Source organism: Notothenia rossii, assembly GCF_949606895.1.
Source record: "Notothenia rossii genome assembly, chromosome: 10".
In the NCBI taxonomy this organism is placed as follows: Eukaryota; Metazoa; Chordata; class Actinopteri; order Perciformes; family Nototheniidae; genus Notothenia; species Notothenia rossii.
In genome coordinates, this window is record NC_136908.1 from 62,960,154 (window position 1) to 62,978,632 (window position 18,479).

Here is an 18,479-nt window from a genome sequence, read left to right on the forward strand (position 1 = left end):
TAGCGAGCCCTTGACTCATCAAGGCGGCCGCCACCAACGCTGTCCTCCGAGGCACAGCTCCTTGTGCCCCTACCATCACCACCTGCGCTACCACACCCTGTACCACACCCACCATCCTCCTCCTCCTCCTCCTCCTCCTCCTCCTCCTCCTCCTCCTCCTCCGTGCCGGTGCCTCCACTACAGACGCTACCTTGCAGCACATCAACAGGTACTTTTGGGCCAGCAACCGCTCAAAGTCCAACAGCCCCGGCCCCCAGGTGATCTTGGGGTTAATAAACCCAACCAGGTGAAACTGATTGTTTTCAGGAAAGAAGCTCACTTGTCCCACAACAACAGGCCATGGCTTGAAGACTGGTTAAAAGCAGACGCAGCCTTTTGTTTCCCCTGTAGACACTTTAAAGTAAATACGTCTTCATCTGATGCGGCTTTTACTGTCAAAGCTTTTTGCGACTGGAAACACGCATTACAGACTGATAAAGGACTGCTAAGGCATGCCGCATCAAAAACACATTTCATGTGAGAGTATGCGGTGGATGCGGTGTATTCTATTAAAGTCGACGGAACCAGGGATCCCACCGGGCAGGAGAATATTTCCATTGTTCTTCGGTTTATCGATGCAAACTGTGAGATAAAAGAGCGGCTTCTGACCATAGCCACTGCAGACAGAGGGGATGGCAACACTCTGGTCTGAGCACAGACAAATACTGAGCCAAGTGTATGACGGGGCCTCCCTGATGTCGGGAAAACATGGTGGAGTACAGAAACTCCTTCAGGATACATTGAAGAGGGATATCCCATACGTGCACTGCTTCAATCATCAGCTCCATTTGGTGGTAGTGCAGGCAATGTCCGCAGAACAGCCCATCACAGATCTTTTTAATGTGTGTAACCTCTTGTACAAATTCATCCGAAAACCCACAGTCAAGGGGAAACACTAAAACGTCTGCTTGACCAACGCTGGACCGGTCATTTGGCCACAGTGCAGGTGATACAGAAATCACATGAGGACATGTCCCAGCTGTTGACGGAAGTTCAACGTGCACGCTCCTTCCCAGCTGACCTGAGAGTGGAAGCTGTGGGACTGCTGAGTGTCATCTCAAAGCTGGACTTCGGATTTATTGCGCTTCTGATCAACAAGATTTTGATGCTTCTTGAACCACCTCATAGAATGCTACAATCGAAAGACATGGATCTCCTGACAGCTGTGCAGCTGGTGAACTCAGCCACGGAGTGTGTTGCGGGCCTGCGCACAGAAACTGAGTTTGGTGCGCTATGGGATAAGTGTGGAGCAGCAGAGGACACAACTGACCCGCCCCAAAGTAAGAAGAGACGCACAACAAAAAACAGAACTCTACAAGATTAGGTTGTAGAGCACGGAGCACGGCTTGACCAGGACCAAACAGTAACAGGAAGTAGGAGACTGTTTCACAGCTGCATTGACGCAGTGTGTGGAGAGATGGCACGACGCTTTGGAGAGCGCAACAGCGCACTGATGGAATCACTGGCTTCACTTGATCCTGAGAGTGATTTATTTTTGAACACAGACAAAGTATTGCCCCTGTTGGAGTTGACCAGCACTAAACTTGTAGAAGCCGAGTTTGTTGTGGCCCGACAGTTTCTTCGCGCACAAATGGAAGGCTCTATGCCCCCAGATGATGGACCATTAAAACCCTCCTCACCACCTTCCACAAGACCCTGGAAGCCATGCCAAGTGTCATAGGGGCATTTAGGTCGGCCTTAACTTTCGGGGCCTCCACTGCTTCCTGTGAGAACTCGTTTTCAGCCCTGAAAAACATTTTCAGTGACCTCCGACGGAGCAGCGGAAAGCTCACCTTATTCAACTCGGGTTTGAAAAGGACTTGACCAGGAAATGCAGGGACGAGTGGAAGGACACTTTGCTGATTCCAGTCTTCAGGCAAACGGTGTCTCCAGCTTTATTAGCATAAAGTATTAAGTAGAATGTTTGCATGTCAATATGTCAGTGCTTACTGCGCCACGTTACGCACTGCATGATGTGCTGTCGCTCCCTCTGTATTATTATTATGTTTGCCACCCGTTCAAATCCAGTTTTGGACAGTCTGCCGTGGTTCCATCCATAGCCGTGGGAACAGGTTTCAAATGGGGGGTGCTGTGGGGATCACATCCTCTAGGGGGGTCAGGGGGGAAGATTTTTTTTCAACATTATAAAGTAAAATGCTTCAATCTGGTGCACTTTGAGCTGAATTGCCAGAGACTAGATCTAAGGGGTACAACTCTAAACACCCATATCGAAAAGATCGGTTTACATTTTAATAATCAAATAAGTGTGTGGACATAACCAATAACCTAACATAGCCAATAACAAGTAAATGTAACTTATTTTATTTTTGTTGTTCATTTATTTCTTATTTTACCAGTTAACATTTATTTATTTATGAATATTCTTTAATCTCTCCAGATTTAAACAATATTTCTGGTTTACTGTCCTATAGTATGCACTGGAATGATTTCAAACCTGTTTTTATTTATCCCAATAATTATAAAGGTTGCCTTGGAAATATTTGTTTCCATAAATTGTTAACAAACCGTTTGAGACCCTCTGAGATAACTTAGACTAAAGTGAACTATCTAAACACTCAGTCCTTTACCTCACTGAGCCTCTCAGTCTGTCTGGCTATCAGTCCTGTCCAGACAGCTGATATCTGTCCTGTGTGTGAGCTGCGGGCGCCTGATAAGCCAACATCCCCCACTTTCATCGTACAGGGCAAATGGAAACTGTAACCGGGGTGAAAAGGGTGTTATCTTTACTTAATTATGAATGTTGTTACATCAGGGCTGAAAATTCGTTTTTTTTGTATTATATTTCCATTTAATCTTGCTCAGGGGGTGCTGCAGCACCCTGAGCACCCCTACTTCCCACGGCTCTGGTTCCATCCCATTTCAAAGTTCTGTTTGACGCTCGGCGTAACCCTCGGAGCACACTCAAACCTCCAATCACAGAGCTTGAGGACTATCACGGGGTTTGTCAAGCGAAGCGGAGAGAATACTTACTTCCGGGTGTAAAATTCTCGAAAGCAACTAGAGCTGCTCCGACCCTCGGTCCTGACGGACTCCAACTTTTGTTTATTAATCAAACAAATAAATAAACAGAAGGATACTTATGTGTTATTGTTGAGTAAATAACAGTGTGTGGTTTAGAACATAATACAAAATTAGAAGGAAAAAACGATGAAACAGATTTCAGTATTCTGAGCCCCTACTCTCCCCATAACTGACGGCAACAAAAGTCCTACATTATTCAATTAAAATAAAGAAGTAAAAACAATAAGTGTGGCTTCATATTGAGTAAGAAAAGGTTGATAAACTCTGTGAGAATGGATCTGCGGAGAGCATTTCGCCGTGATCCCCACTCCTCTATTACCAAAGTTCAGGGAGCTCCATGCAAGTCAATGGGACGCCCTGATAGTTGAAAACTGACTTCCAAGGGGTAACCTGTACGTAATAGAGTGAGGGGGAGGGGCCCTGACCAACCGTCAATATGTGACGGGTTGGAAGTGAGAACGTGTTGATTTGAGAGGTTGTAATAACCAAGTTGCAGTTGTAATGGAAAATATATGTTAATATATATATTTTTCTGCAAGTGAACATTTCATCACTAAGTTCATTTTTTTTTCTACAAGCATCAAAAAATGTTTTTTCTTGTGTGACTTCAAATTTGGTTCACAGATACGTGGTTTTACACGCCCTCGAGTTTTGCACCATATCTACCTTCATGACTGAGAAGCAGGATGTTGTTTAATGTGGTTCTCCCTCTCGCTCTCAAGAAACACGATGTTTCAGAACACCTCCAAACCGTAGAGCACATTAAGTAGAGCACTTTTTGAATTGGCCCTCAGCTAATTCAAAAAGCAAGCTTGTCTTAAATTGTACTTCTTAAATATATATCTAAACACAGTTACCGTAATTTTCGGACTATAAGCCGCGCCTTTTTTCCCATTTTTCGACGCTGTGAAAACGGTGCGGCTAATCTATGGATTGTTACAGCTAACGGCCACTAGGGGACCTCCTAAATCTATGGATTTTACAGGTTGCAGTCCACCACCTTTAACTCTATGGGCTCTATGGCCGGTCCGCGCCCCCCACCTTTAAGCGGCGGGCTCCAGCAGGAAAAGCTGGAGGCCGGAAAAGAGTGAGACAGGTAGCGCGCAAAAGTAAAAGTGGAACCGAGAGTGGTACGAGAGACAGAACGAGAGCAAGACAGACAGACATTACGAGAGCGAGACACTTTGTCCCCGTACCACTGGTTGAAATCCACTGCTGTAGATCACTGCCGGTACGTGCGCTGGGAGCGCACCGTTTAAGTTTGAAAGTTGAAAAGTTTGTGTGTCTGAAACGCTATGTGATACAGTACAGTTTACACAGCACATGTTCTGTAGCTACTATTGCACTAAATGCTAACACTTGAATACGTTATGCAAATATGCAACTTGTTTGTTGAAATGTTAATAAATGGGAGCTTCCTCAAACAGCCATCTCTTTCCCGACAATCCCCTCTGTGCACGAACCCTTACATATGGTAATGAAACATTAAAACACCTGCGGCTTATAGTCCAGTGCGGGTTATATATGTACACATCATTCAATTTAGCTGCTGCGGCTTATATTCAGGTGCGCCTTATAGTCCGAAAATTACGGTATGTTGATTTGTGGACATGTGGTATCTCTTTGTGGTCGTTTTATGTCTTTTTTAGAAGTAATGTTGATTATTTTAGATATTTTGCGTGACTTTTTTACATTTGCCATTTTTTTGTAGTCATTTTGTATCATTTTATGGACATATTGTATTTTTTAAAAATATTTTGTGTCTTATTTTTGACTATTGTACGGACCCCGAGGGACATGTAAAAAGAAAGAAAGAGAGAACTTTTTGAGAAAGTTACCGGTGTGCCATGGAGGAAGTGGAGCGCACAGGAGACAACCATTTCATTGCAGACTGTTATGTTTACGTGGGGAAATGACAGGGCATACATTATTTGAGATATATTTCGTACTTAGACTTCATTTTAAGGATATATGGTTAAAACGTAGCAGCCTGCGGTCACTGAAAATAAAAAATGATGTTAAAGTCAGCCAAAAAAAAGCAAAAAAAAGTCCGCCAACTCGCGCTGAGTAAATTGCAAAGACAGCAGCTCGTAAGATTGATGAACTGTCAACGTGGGGGAGCCTCGCTGCGGGGAAACGGTGGACCGGCCGGCCCACTCCGGTATACTGGCCATCGGGATTCGACCCGAACGTCCCGATGGCCAGTCCGCCACTGGCTCTGTGTGTGTGTGTGTGTGTGTGTGTGTGTGTGTGTGTGTGTGTGTGTGTGTGTGTGTGTGTGTGTGTGTGTGTGTGTGTGTGTGTGTGTGTGTGTGTGTGTGTGTGTGTGTGTGTGTGTGTGTGTGGACATAGCAGCAGGATGTTGTTTAATGTGGTTCTTGCTCTTAAGAAACAGGACGTTTCAGAAAACCTCCAAACTGTAGAGTAGATTAGTAGAGCACTTTTTCAATCGTCCCTCAGCTAATTCAAAAAGCAAGCATGTCTTAAATTGCTTCTTCTTCTTAAATATATATCTAAACACGGTTATGTTGATTTGTGGACATTTTGTTTCTTTCTTTTACATGTGGTATCTCTTTGTGATCGTTTTATGTCTTATTTTAGACCTAATGTTGATTATTTTTGATATTTTGTGTCACTTTATGGACATATTCTATCTTTCTTTATATTTTGTGTCTTACTTTTGACTATTGTGTTTATTTGTAGCCTTTTTTAATTGGCCCTCAGCTAATTCAAAAAGTATGTTTGTCTTATATCTTCTTAAATATATATCTAAACATATATTACACAGAGTAAATAAGCCCACTTACTCAAATAAGTGTGTGTGTGTGTGTGTGTGTGTGTGTGTGTGTGTGTGTGTGTGTGTGTGTGTGTGTGTGTGTGTGTGTGTGTGTGTGTGTGTGTGTGTGTGTGTGTGTGTGTGTGTGTGTGTGTGTGTGTGAGTGTGTGTGTGTGTGCATTAATTCATAGATCAAAATGTCCTTAAAATGAAGTCTGAGTTCGAAATATATCTCAAATAATGTATGCCCTGTCATTTCCCCACGTAAACACAACAGTCTGTAATGAAATGGTTGTCTCCTGTGCGCTCCACTTCCTCCATGGCGTACCGGTAACTTTCTCAAAAAAAAAAAAAAAAATAACGGGTTCGTTTCTCCCGACTTTTTTTTTCTCTCTCTCTCTCTGTCTTTTTTTTCATGTCCCTTTAAGGGCTCCGTTCCACGATATGAATTTTATTTCATTATTACAACACAAATGTTTGTTTTGTTTTTATGAATTTTGTTATTGTTGTGATTCATTCATTTTCAGATTTGTTGTCTTAATATTGTTTATTAATATTAATTATTATAAATCAGATTCAACTTTATTTATTCAGTAATGGGAATGGGAATGGAGTTGTAATGATATTTATCTCGTGAAAGGTGTATAGGATGAATCCCTGAACTCTCTTAAGGGACTCTATTTAAATACAATCCTCCTGTAGCTTTCATTCTGTGTGAAATGAAAATGAAACCTCCTGCAGATTGAAATAGAAACCAGCGTCAGTGGAGAATAACCGTCACATCTGTTTTTTGTTCTCCTTTAAAGTGTTGAGGTCTCACACAAAAGTTTCACTTCAGCTTTCAGTTGTGTCAGCACAAACCGCTGCAGACTCTGTGTACACACACACACACACACACACACACACACACACACACACACACACACACACACACACACACACACACACACACACACACACACACACACACAGAGATCTGATATTTTAAAGTAAAGCCAACACATATCGACCCTAAATATAGTCTATATTAAAGGCCCTGTGAAGTGTGCACCTGTGCATGATCTGTTATGCTAATACGTATAGTAATGACCAAAATTGTCCATTGGAACCCATATCAAAAAATGTTGGAATAGCAACAAATTTGACGAGTTTTGAATTTTCCGGGGAAATCTGCAGTCGACCTTCGCCTTCGTGGGCGTGGCTTGCGATCTACTGCGTGACGTCACGAGATGGACGCCGCCGCACTGTTTACATTCACCAACGTTCGTTTTTTCTCTTTTTCAAAGTCGAATTTCTCAACGTTTTTGAGCTAGTATTTTCCTGGAAAGTGTGTCGGAGTCGACTGGAAGTGATTGCCAATCGAGAAAACCTGAGAATGGAGGCGACAGTGAAGAAAGAGGGATGAAAAACACAGGGGAAACGATGCATTGCCGCTGGCTGTAGTAATGTCAAGTCTGCCGAAGTGGCGATGTTTCTGTTCCCAAAAGATGAAGGTGAGCCTGGCTGGTGTCATTGTTTCGTAGATTATTTGATTGATCATGATAAATAAAGGCCAGTGGTCGATTCGAGAGAGAGAGAAAGAGAGACTGACAGTTACAGGGTTGTTGTTAGCATCTGGTGCTAGCTCGGAGCTAACGGAGATTAGCTGTTTCAACAATAAGGAGAGGGAGAGTGCTCTCCTGTGGGACTGAGAGAGATAACGTCAGCTCAGGGAGGTAAACTGTAGCCTAAGTTATCTCAGTGGGTTTGGTCATCTATGGAAACAAATATTTCCATCTATGTAATATTAGTTGTATAAAATAGGTTAAGAAATCCTTCCAATGTTTTTTGATTATTGAAATATATGTTTCATATGAGTGTTGAGAGCTGTATCCGTAAATCTCTTAATGTTGCCCTCAAAGTGCACCAGATTGATCACTTTCCTCATCTATCCTGTCCGAAAAGCTGTCCAAATCAATCATTTCTCTCACACTAGTATCACTTTCCAGAGTCTCCGCCATGTTTACAATCGCAACTGGGTACATCTTGTGACGTCACAGCCACTATCGTCTGCAACTTCCGTTAGGCTCAGACGGCAAAATTAATAATTCATTAATTCATTAATTATGAATTATTAAAAAATATTTTAGCCATGAACAGGCACAATGATATGTAAGGAATGAAACTGCCATTTCATTTTGGTGCAAAAACATGCACTTCACTGGGCCTTTAAGAAGGAGAAAAGTTGTAACATATATATCGTCATTTGTAAACATATGATGTGCGAGGGTGATGACGTCAGAGCATCATCCTATGTGACGGGGATAAGCCCCGGACAGCCCCAGCGCAATTTAACCCCCGGATGTAATGTAGACATAATATTGATATACAGAGGTAGGAAGTAATTTACTCAAGTAATGTACTTAAATATACTTTTGAAGTACTTTACTTGAGTATTTCATTTATATGCTACTGTGTACTTCTCCTCCACTGCATGTATTTAATATCTTTAGTTACTTCTCAGATGTGGATGAATGATGTGAAATCAGACTTTAGTTCCACCTGGAGTAAATCCACCAGCTACCCTGCAGTATACAAAGTCATTCAAACTAGCTGCACCTTTACCAGCTTTGAGAACACTTTCATGATCAATCATTATAAAACATATCATATCTATTATTCTGAAATGGACCAATCTGCACAACGACTACTTTTACTGTCTTTAACTATATTTAGATGAGAAATACTTTTCTACTTTCACTTTAGGAACATTTTGAATGCAGGACTTTTACTGTAACAGAGTATTCCTACACTCTGGTACTTCTACTTTTACTCAACAAGACCTGAGTACTTCTACTTTTACTCAACAAGATCTGAGTACTTCTACTTTTACTCAAGTACAAGATCTCCGGCTCCGCAGATCTCTGCACTCAGAGAGCTGAGCTCCGCGGTGTCTCGCAGACCCCACGCAGCAAACAGGAAACGACACCAGTGATCCAGCTCACACTGTCCGCTCCTCGAGCCTCAAAGGGCGGAGCAGCGAGCCCCTCAACGTCCCTCCAACACGGCATCCAGACCCCGCGCAGCATTCTCATCTGTTTGTCATTACTGGTGTCATTTCCTGGTTGCTATCAAACGCCATTGTAAAACATAATCACTGATGTTCCGCTGTAACGGTGGAGGACTCATCAGAACAGAGTGGGCGAGCTGACCAATCAGAGCACACTGGGCTCACAGGGGGGGGGGGGTTACATACAAAGTCGTTGCGACCGTTAGGATGACGTCATGACGTATTGCGTAACAACCACCGACTGGCGGGCACGTTCTGTAACGTAAATCAGACACAACAACAACAGGTGCCGACCGGAAGTAGCAAAAACGCTGAAGCTTTTTCTGCGTAACTTTCTTCAGTTGTTACTTTAAGTCCTCTCTTTGCAGAGGCATTGAGGTTCAAGAGGCGTGTTTTAGTTTTGAATTGAGGAGGATTAACTAGCGAAAAAACCTCGCTCAGAGCCTGAGATGTTGGAGGAATTCTACGAGATCTACGTGATGACGACAGAGGTGAGTCCAACGTCTCACGTAATACTTTGTTTTTCGGTTAAAATGTTTATTTATAATGTTATTTTGTAGTTGTTATTTTATCCCGAGGTTATATTAGGTGATTTGAAAGGTTTATTTTTATTGTAAATCGTACTCTCTGTGTTGTGGACGAACGTTTTACACGACGTAACCCGTTGAGCCCTGAGCCTGTTTCTCAGGCCTCAGGCTCGAAAATGACATTCCCAGAACAATTGACTATATCTTCCCTTCTAACAGGGTTACATTAATAATCTTTCTCTCAAAGTAATGATAAACCTGTGAGTTGGATGTAGAAAAGTCAGAATCAATATGGATTTTTTTTTATTTTAAAGTAAATTCAGATTGAACATAGTAAAACAAATTTAATTATAGTGTCCGTCCAAAAAAAACATGACTTATAGTGAAAAGCACCCTTGAATGATGGGATGGTAGACTAAAAGCTTTAGGAATCCAAACTATAACATATAATAAGTACCCTGTATCAAGATTGATGCAAAACAAGTGACATTTGACCTTTTTAGAGAGATTTAGCACCAAAAAAAACACTTCTGGGGTCATTTGGGTGGATTTGACATATCTCTGGCCCCCCATCGGTCGATTTTGATGATTGACATCTCTTTTGAACCGTTAGAGCCAATGGGATCGAGTGGAAGTTCCTAAATCCATCGAAACATTACCCATTGGTGAATGAGTGATGCGTAGCCAGAATGCCCAAAACCGGAAGCTGTCATACACTCTAGTAGCAGCTAAATATGTTATTGACATAAAAATGGAATGATGGATTATCAGTAATCATTTCAAATCATTTCAAAGTGGCACATTGGATTAACCTTCAGCCGCGTCTTTATCGTTTTAATGCCATTGAACACAACTTTTCAGAAACAGCAAAGGGTAAGACAAATTGGCCGTGTTTGCTGCTCAAAGCTACGTGGTGTGATGTCTGGTTTTGTCTCCCATGCCGCGTGTTCTGATCGCTCAGTGATGATACTTATAAGTCTGTAATCTGTGGAATCTCAGTTTGCTAATCGATATCTTGTTTGAGCAGGTCCGATAAGTAATAAGGGTATTTTATAGGGGTGCACCGAATGGGAAATTCTTGGCCGAAACCGATACCGAAAATAGGAAACAGTTGGCCGAAAACCGAATGCCGAAAGGCCGAAAATCATTAATAGAAATATATATATATATAATGTATACATTTTTTACCAATGTTGTTCAGCTACCTGATTATGGAAAAAGACATGATTATGGCAAAACTTACTGTGCATGCATACAAATGTGCAAACTGGATAAATCCACATGAATGTAACTATTTACAAATGAAATTACAATTCAATTTCAAGAATCTGTAAATAAGGCTGTCTGTCCTCATAAGCAAAGTAGTAAACATTGTATAAAGATACATAAAGTGAAAACTGGATACAAAATCCACAATCAATTACAAATTAAATTACAATTTCAAGAATCTGCAAATAAGGTGGTCTGTCCTCATGAGCAATGTAAACAACATTGTATCATTTAGATACCGAAAGTACAATATATTGAACACTGTGCTGCTGTCATTTCCCCCTAATGATAACCTGAGATGGTGAATTATAACTCACAATGAAAATGGTTCAGGAAAGTAGGTATAGAGTAGACATGTAGAACTAGATAAGCTTATGATAATCCAGCCTTGTCTACTTATTAAGGAAAAGTGGGAGGTTCTTTTTAATGAACAGTAGCTTCTCTGATTTATCAGCCATAAGTCTGTTCCTCTTCTCATCAAGCACATGAGAGGCAGCGCTGAACAGTCTCTCGCTGTCAGTGCCTGTGATTTGATCTTACTCCGCATATTTGTCCGGGTGTTTTGATTTCAAGTGGTGGAGTAATCCCGAAGTGGTGAAAGTCTTTGCAGTTACACCCCCTCGAGAGATGTCAGCTGAACACGTTTTACAAATCGCAATCCGCGCCTCTTTCTCTGATATTTTTAAATATCTCCAAGCGGCAGACATGTTGGCTGTGAGCCAGCCGCGAGCATGGTCGCGCGCCGTGCTTGTCGCCGCGTTTTGATTACGTCATCACCACAACACGTTAGTTTACCAACGTAACCCTGTTCCCTGACATTCGGTGATATTTTTTTCGGTGCTAAAGGCCCTTTCGGCCGAAAGCCGAAACGGCCTTTTTAACCATTTTCGGCCGATAATTTTCGGCGGCCGAATATTCGGTGCATCCCTAGTATTTTACCTTGAGTTCTGAGCTAAGTGCGTTAGCATTTTTTCGCTCAGGGCTAATTCAGAGCCTTTGTTATTACCCGTATGTTTCGTTTCGCTAAAAGTTGTTAATATTGTCTGATAGCTGAGTTTCTTCCCGTTAAGTGGATATGACACATTCATAGTTTGTTAAATGTTAAGAAGCCCTCAGATGTTGCGTTTTGCCCCTGCCCGCGGGGCCGTGGGGTTTAACTGGTTAAAGTATCGCGATATTTGGACTAAGTTCCTTTATGTCAACATTTTTATGTATTGCTTCGTTAATGTGGAGCTAGATGTAGTTACTTTGAAAAAACAATAACGTAAAATGTTTAATTATAATTGTATTCAGTAGTTTTATGTTCTCCAGAGGTTATTTTAGTACATTTGAAGGTTTGTTTCTGTTTTAAATTGAGTAGAAGCCGGTAATACAGCTTTTTGAATTCATATTTCTATTAAAAAACATGCCTTATAGACGTTTTATAATAAATGTTGCATGAAAAGAACAAAGCGTACTGGAGAAGAAGTGTATGTAAAGGAGCAGCACATTGAAATACTCCATCAAAGTACAAATATGTCACAATAGTAGAATACCACTGTTTATAACATGTTTGATTTTGAGTTTGGTGTTATTTATTTTCATAATGTGTATACTTAACTTGGTATAAATAACATCGTTTTTATCATTTTAAAGTGATGGTAATTAAATAAATAAAGTAATTGCTGGAGAATGACTGTTTAGTTTTCAAAACTCTTATTATTTAAAATGTGAGGAAACTAAGAGATTTATCCTCATTTGACACAAACCGGCTTTAGGGTTATTTAAATATATTGCGCCATCTTGTGGCTGCAGGAAGAAACTACACACAAACATGAATTTATAAAATAAACTTTATTTATAACACGCTGCCGCTCCTTCTTTATTTAAAGTCTCACAGCAGCCCTATCATCTGGGATCACTTCTCACAAATAGTCACAAAAATCTGTTTAAAAAGCAGAATATTCTCTACTTAAAATGTGCATCCTGTCAAATATAAATATGGTGGGTTTTAAAAGAAATTCTGATCTAGAAAGAGTGCCTGGTGTAGATTTACGGAGGGGTTAAAGGTCAGGCCAGGGAGGGTTTTGGTTGGTATTTCACTCGGTTGAAGTCGTCGACTGTAGTTTCCACCGGAGGCTTCTTCCAATATACCTCCAGACCCAACGTCAGACACAGAGCAATGGCCGCCATCTGGAAAAAGAACAAAAATCATGCTTTATTCAAAAAACATTCTTACATTTATCTTATTTTCTGGAGGAAACTCTTGCCTGTCGTGTCAAATGATCATATCATCATTTAAAACATATAGTCTTAGGGTGCGTTCACACCTGCCTTGTATAGTCCGGTTCAATCGAACCCTGGTGCGTTTAGCCGCTTGGTGCGGTTCATTTGGGTCGGTGTGAACGCAGAGCTCTGAAGTGAACTAAACAACCGGACTCTGGATCGCTAAAAGAGGTGGTCTCGGAGCGCTTGCTAGTGAACTCTGGAGCGGTTCATCTCTGGTGTGAACGCAGTCCGCACCAAAACATAGGAAGCTTACGTGTCACGAGAACGCGGATGTCTTCAAAGTCTTTAGCGAAAGAGTCCATTTCTTGTATAATGACTTTCTTTATTATTTTATTAAATATAACAAAAGACAAACTTTGTCCATTAATCATTTATCAGTTTCTCTTAAGAATTTTACTCCACAACGGCCCAAAAGTAATTTTGTGGATTCTTCTGGAAGAAACTTCTTTGGCCTCAAAAGACACGTTAACATGTCCAGAATTCGTGAAATCTTTTCTACAAACTCTCATCATTTTTTGGAAAGGTGAAACTCCTGCTGAAATTAAAACACAACTCGAAACTCAGGATTATAACGCTTATAGAAACTCTCAAAATGTACTTGAAATATCGTACCGTGAGGGTGGCGACGGCTGAAACGATTCCTATCCTCAGTTTGATGGGAAAGCTCAGGTAACTCTTCAGGATCGGACCGCAGGGCTGAGGGTCAAAGGGCGACGTTTAATGAAAAACAATCATCAGAAACATGTATTTTTCTCTGCTATCCAAAGCAAAGGCAGTTATGTGAGTCAAATGGGAAGCGTCCATACAGGTCGCTTGTTTGTGTTTTTATGGACGAAACTAAGAGAAAATAGGACATAAAGCAGAAATGCAGGGAAATTAAACAGTTTTCGACACCATTTAAAAAAGAAAACAAACAGTGAATACATTTTTTTCAACAAACACTCCTTTATTATTGGTTACTAACTATGGCTTACTCTTCCTCTCATGAGAACATTACAATTTACCTTGGTCCGAATTGTATTTTTTGTAATGATAAAGCCTAATTTTAACATCATGCAACTCTATAGAGCCTCACTTTACAGGAAAGCTAACGTTAACTAGCTATCCTGCCTCTTTCAATAGAATTCAGCTTCATCAGAGAAAAACTGATAGATGGATAGATGGATAGATGGATAGATGGATGGATGGATGGATGGATGGATGGATGGATGGATGGATAGATAGATAGATAGATAGATAGATAGATAGATAGATAGATAGATAGATAGATAGATAGATAGATAGATAGATGGATAGAAGGATAGATGGATGGATGGATAGATAGATGGATAGAAGGATAGATAGATGGATAGATACCTCGGAGTGAACCCAGAATCGAGGTGGAGTTTGGAGGTCGCTCTCCACCAGCACACAGGAACTTGGGGAAAAGAGAAGATATAACAGAAACAAAACAGAACAAAATAGTCAAGTTTCTGCAGTATGTAATTCCTCCGGCACGGGAGCGTAAAGAAAGTTATGTGTGTCCAAAAACTTCTGATGCTCTTCTAAAATCTTGCGGAACTTTCTAGAAACTGGAAGCATTTTATGCAACTCAGGAAATCTGAAGGTCCTCAAAGTCACTCAGAAGCATGGAAATCTAGGAAGGGTTTATCCCAACATTTTAGGCAAATTGAAAATATAGAAATTGCTTTAGAAGCTCAAAGTATTTTGGGAAAATAAGTCAAAAACGTTCGTAAAGATTGAGAAACATAATGAAATTTTCTCGGAGCTCTAGAGATGTATAAGAAGCTCAAACCCTTATTTCTTTAAAAAAGAGTAGAGTAGAGACACTACATACTGATATACACCTGAACATCAGCAGGAGAGGACTCTTTAAAGTAGAGACACTACATACTGATATACACCTGAACATCAGCAGGAGAGGACTCTTTAAAGTAGAGACACTACATACTGACATACACCTGAACATCAGCAGGAGAGGACTCTTTAAAGTAGAGACACTACATACTGATATACACCTGAACATCAGCAGGAGAGGACTCTTTAAAGTAGAGACACTACATACTGATATACACCTGAACATCAGCAGGAGAGGACTCTTTAAAGTAGAAACACTACATACTGATATACACCTGAACATCAGCAGGAGAGGACTCTTTAAAGTAGAGACACTACATACTGATATACACCTGAACATCAGCAGGAGAGGACTCTTTAAAGTAGAGACACTACATACTGATATACACCTGAACATCAGCAGGAGAGGACTCTTTAATTAAATCCATAAATGTTTTACTTTCACAGTTTTATTTATATTTTGAGATATTTCAATTTTAGAATATTTACTTTCTACTCTTTTAATTTCTATTTCTGTGCAATGCCTTGTTTGTTATGCAGCTGCAATACATTTATAGCTTAAATTCCTTCAGAAATGTCAAATGCTTTTTTTTTTTATAATCATAAATGTGTCCCAAATCTTTTTCTAACTCTACACATAGTTTGATAAATGCCAACAGACTTCTCTAGCAGCTGGTCGGCGGCGGGCGGTGTGCAGACGCAGGAATCAGGAAGTTGATTGTCCCAGTCCTCAAAACTCCTCAAACCACAACAAGAGTCCTGAGAAAAATACTCAGAATTAGTTTTGGTGCTTTTATTCTGAAGACTCCACTGTTGCAGGACTTTAGACTTGTAACGGAGTATTTATATCAGAGGTGTCCAAACTTCTTTCACCGAGGGCCACACACAGAGAAATATACGAAGGGCTGGGCCGCTCACTAGAGGTCAGGTTTATAGAGTGGTCCAGGCAGGGATGAAGTATTTACCCGGAGGTAACATGTGCATAGGTTCCCTCGACAAAAAGGCAACGGGATTTCTCCATAGGATTTTGGAAAATAGCTCGAAATAAGGTCTGTGGAAAATGAACCACGTTTTGTTCAGCCGGATAATCTCCACATGTCTACTTTTATAATGTTCTAATCATAAATCTAATGTCCAGAAGCAAAATGCTAACGTTATGCTATAAAGGAACTACAGCCGAGTCCAGCAGCACGACTTCAACGTCACGCCAACTTCAGATCCATATTCAAACACACAGATTCTAGATGGTACGAGTTGAAGCGTTTGTTTGAACAGTCTGCAGGAGGCAGGGACTTGCTCTCAAGCAGAACAGAAACTAACTTAGAGGAGTGTTTACGTGTTCGGCGTAACGACGTACAACGACCTCCACGACTTCTGTAGTCCTATTCAGCCACTCTGTAACAACCATCGTTTTTCAGACACGTCCACTCTTCAGAAATCACCAGTGGGGTCACTGCTGATGATTTAATGTAGAACAAAACGTGATCCGTCTCTTCAATTTGTCTCAACCACAGACCTTAGTTCAGATAGTATCCTAAACCCTACGGAGAGATCCCATTGGCTCTGAGGCGAGGGAACAGGAAGTGGTGAAATGCTAACTCACTTCCGGGTTTTAGGACTCGTCACTGCACCGCTCTATTGCCTCATAAGTTCAGTTATAAGTTGGACAAATCTAGCATGTAGGTAAATGATTCTTGATATGCTGTTGAAACAAACAGCTCTCCAGAGGGTTTCATTTATTCTGTCAGCAGCTCATTCCTTAAAACAGAAGCTTCAGGCTGATTATAATAAGAGGAAATATGAAGGGTCTATTTCAAGGTTGTTATGGAAATAAGTTATTTGGCTTTTTTCTTATGAACTTAGATTTGTTAGAACATGTTTTCAGCTTTCATTAATAACCTCACCAGCTTCAAAAAACTCACCTCTTCAATCTGGCTTTTCATTTGTGATTGTTCTTTTATCGCTTGATTTTAATTTGACTTTAACTATATTTATTTGTTCTTTTCTTTTCACTATCTCGGCCCCCTCCTCTTCATCATCTACATCCTCCCCCTTGGTCAGATTCTCCGCCATCACAACCTGGACTTTCACTGCTATGCTGACGACACACAGATCTACCTCAGCACCAAATCCCCCCACAACCCCCCTCTCACACACCCCCAACCTGACACTCACCATCGATGGCACCCCTGTTCCCCCCTCCACCCAGGCACGCAACCGTGGCGTGATATTCGACCCCACCCTCTCCCTCGAGCCCCACATTCGCCAAGTTGTAAAAACCTCATTTTTCCACCTCCGCAATATCGCCAAACTCCGTCCCTCTCTCACCCGCCCCGCAGCTGAGCGACTCATTCACGCCTTCATCTCCTCCCGCCTCGACTACTGCAACTCACTCCTCTACGGCATCAGCTTCACCTCCCTCAGGGTCAGTGGACTCCAGCGTGTCCAGAACGCAGCCGCCAGACTCCTCACCCACACCAAATGGTGGCATCACATCACCCCGGTCCTCAAAGAACTCCACTGGCTCCCCGTCTCACACCGCATCCATTACAAACTCCTGGTCCTCACTTACAAAGCCCTCCACCATCTGGCCCCCCACCCCTACCTCACTGACCTCCTCATCCTCTACCATCCCCCCCGGTCCCTCAGATCCACCTCAGCCGGTTTGCTCTCCATCCCCAAGGCCAAACTCCGGAGGTTCGGGGACAGAGCCTTCTCTGTGGCAGCCCCGAAGCTCTGGAACTCCCTCCCCCAAGACCTCCGTGAGTCTGATTCCCTCACCCTGTTCCAGTCCCGCCTCAAAACCCACCTCTTCAACTCTGCTTATCCTTACACCCGCCCCTCCCCCCTCTGAACCAACATCCTCCTGACTGCTTTTCTGTTTTTGTTTTGTTTTTTGTTTTTGTTCTTGTTTTGTTTGTCGACCTTACTCGTAATGTAAAGCGTCTTTGGGTCTAGAAAAGCGCTATATAAATCCCATTTATTATTATTATCTCTGTAAAGTGACTTTGAGCATCTGTAAACGCGTTTACAAAATACATGTATTATTATTATTTAATCCACTGAATTGATTTGAAAAGTGTTCTTATTAACACATGAATACTGTGTAATATTTAACACATATATTTAAGAAGCAAGACAAGCAGAAGTTTATTATACTTAAGTCATTATACTTTTTCAATTTGATGGGGGTCGATTCAAAATGGTTTGCGGGCCGCATTTAGCCCCCGGGCCGTAGTTTGGACACCCCTGCCTTATACACTCCGGTACCTCTACTTTTACTCAAGTTAACCATGTTTATATATCGTGTTGCTCCCTGTTTCTCTCTGTGCGTTTCTTACAGAGAACTGCAGCTTGTTCAGTTCCCCCTGAATGTAACTCTCTGTTCTGTACAGCGGCGTGACGTTCAGGAACACCTCGTCAACAGCGCCGTCCATCTGCAGAAAACAGAAGAAAACAGTAGGAAAAAACGTAACATTAAAGGGCCCATGTCATTCTTCTCCGGTTCTGACCCGTCCCCTTGTGTTCTGTAGCTTCTGCATGTGAACGGTCTGCAGAGTCAAAACCCTCAAAGTACACCCTGTAGAGAGGACCTGTCTATGCTGCTCCAGAACGCCTCGTTGGACATTTATCTTTTTCCATTTCTTTCTTC

The 18,479-nt window shown here is 41.5% G+C and overlaps 1 protein-coding gene across 2 annotated transcripts in view; it reads right to left on the reverse strand.

The window, feature by feature from the left end:
* Positions 1 to 12,516: 12,516 nt before the first annotated feature.
* The window catches only part of LOC307021913 (uncharacterized protein), a 14,580-nt gene continuing 8,617 nt past the window's right edge, over positions 12,517 to 18,479 (reverse strand). For both annotated transcript variants that reach the window (XM_079654441.1, XM_079654440.1), the window contains 5 exons: positions 18,169 to 18,264; positions 15,489 to 15,586; positions 14,327 to 14,387; positions 13,583 to 13,666; positions 12,517 to 12,874 (listed from right to left, as the gene is read on the reverse strand). In XM_079654441.1, the coding sequence (XP_079510567.1) occupies positions 12,752 to 12,874; positions 13,583 to 13,666; positions 14,327 to 14,387; positions 15,489 to 15,586; positions 18,169 to 18,264 (462 nt within the window). In that variant the 3' untranslated portion in view covers positions 12,517 to 12,751. The remainder of the gene's footprint in view (positions 12,875 to 13,582; positions 13,667 to 14,326; positions 14,388 to 15,488; positions 15,587 to 18,168; positions 18,265 to 18,479) is intronic.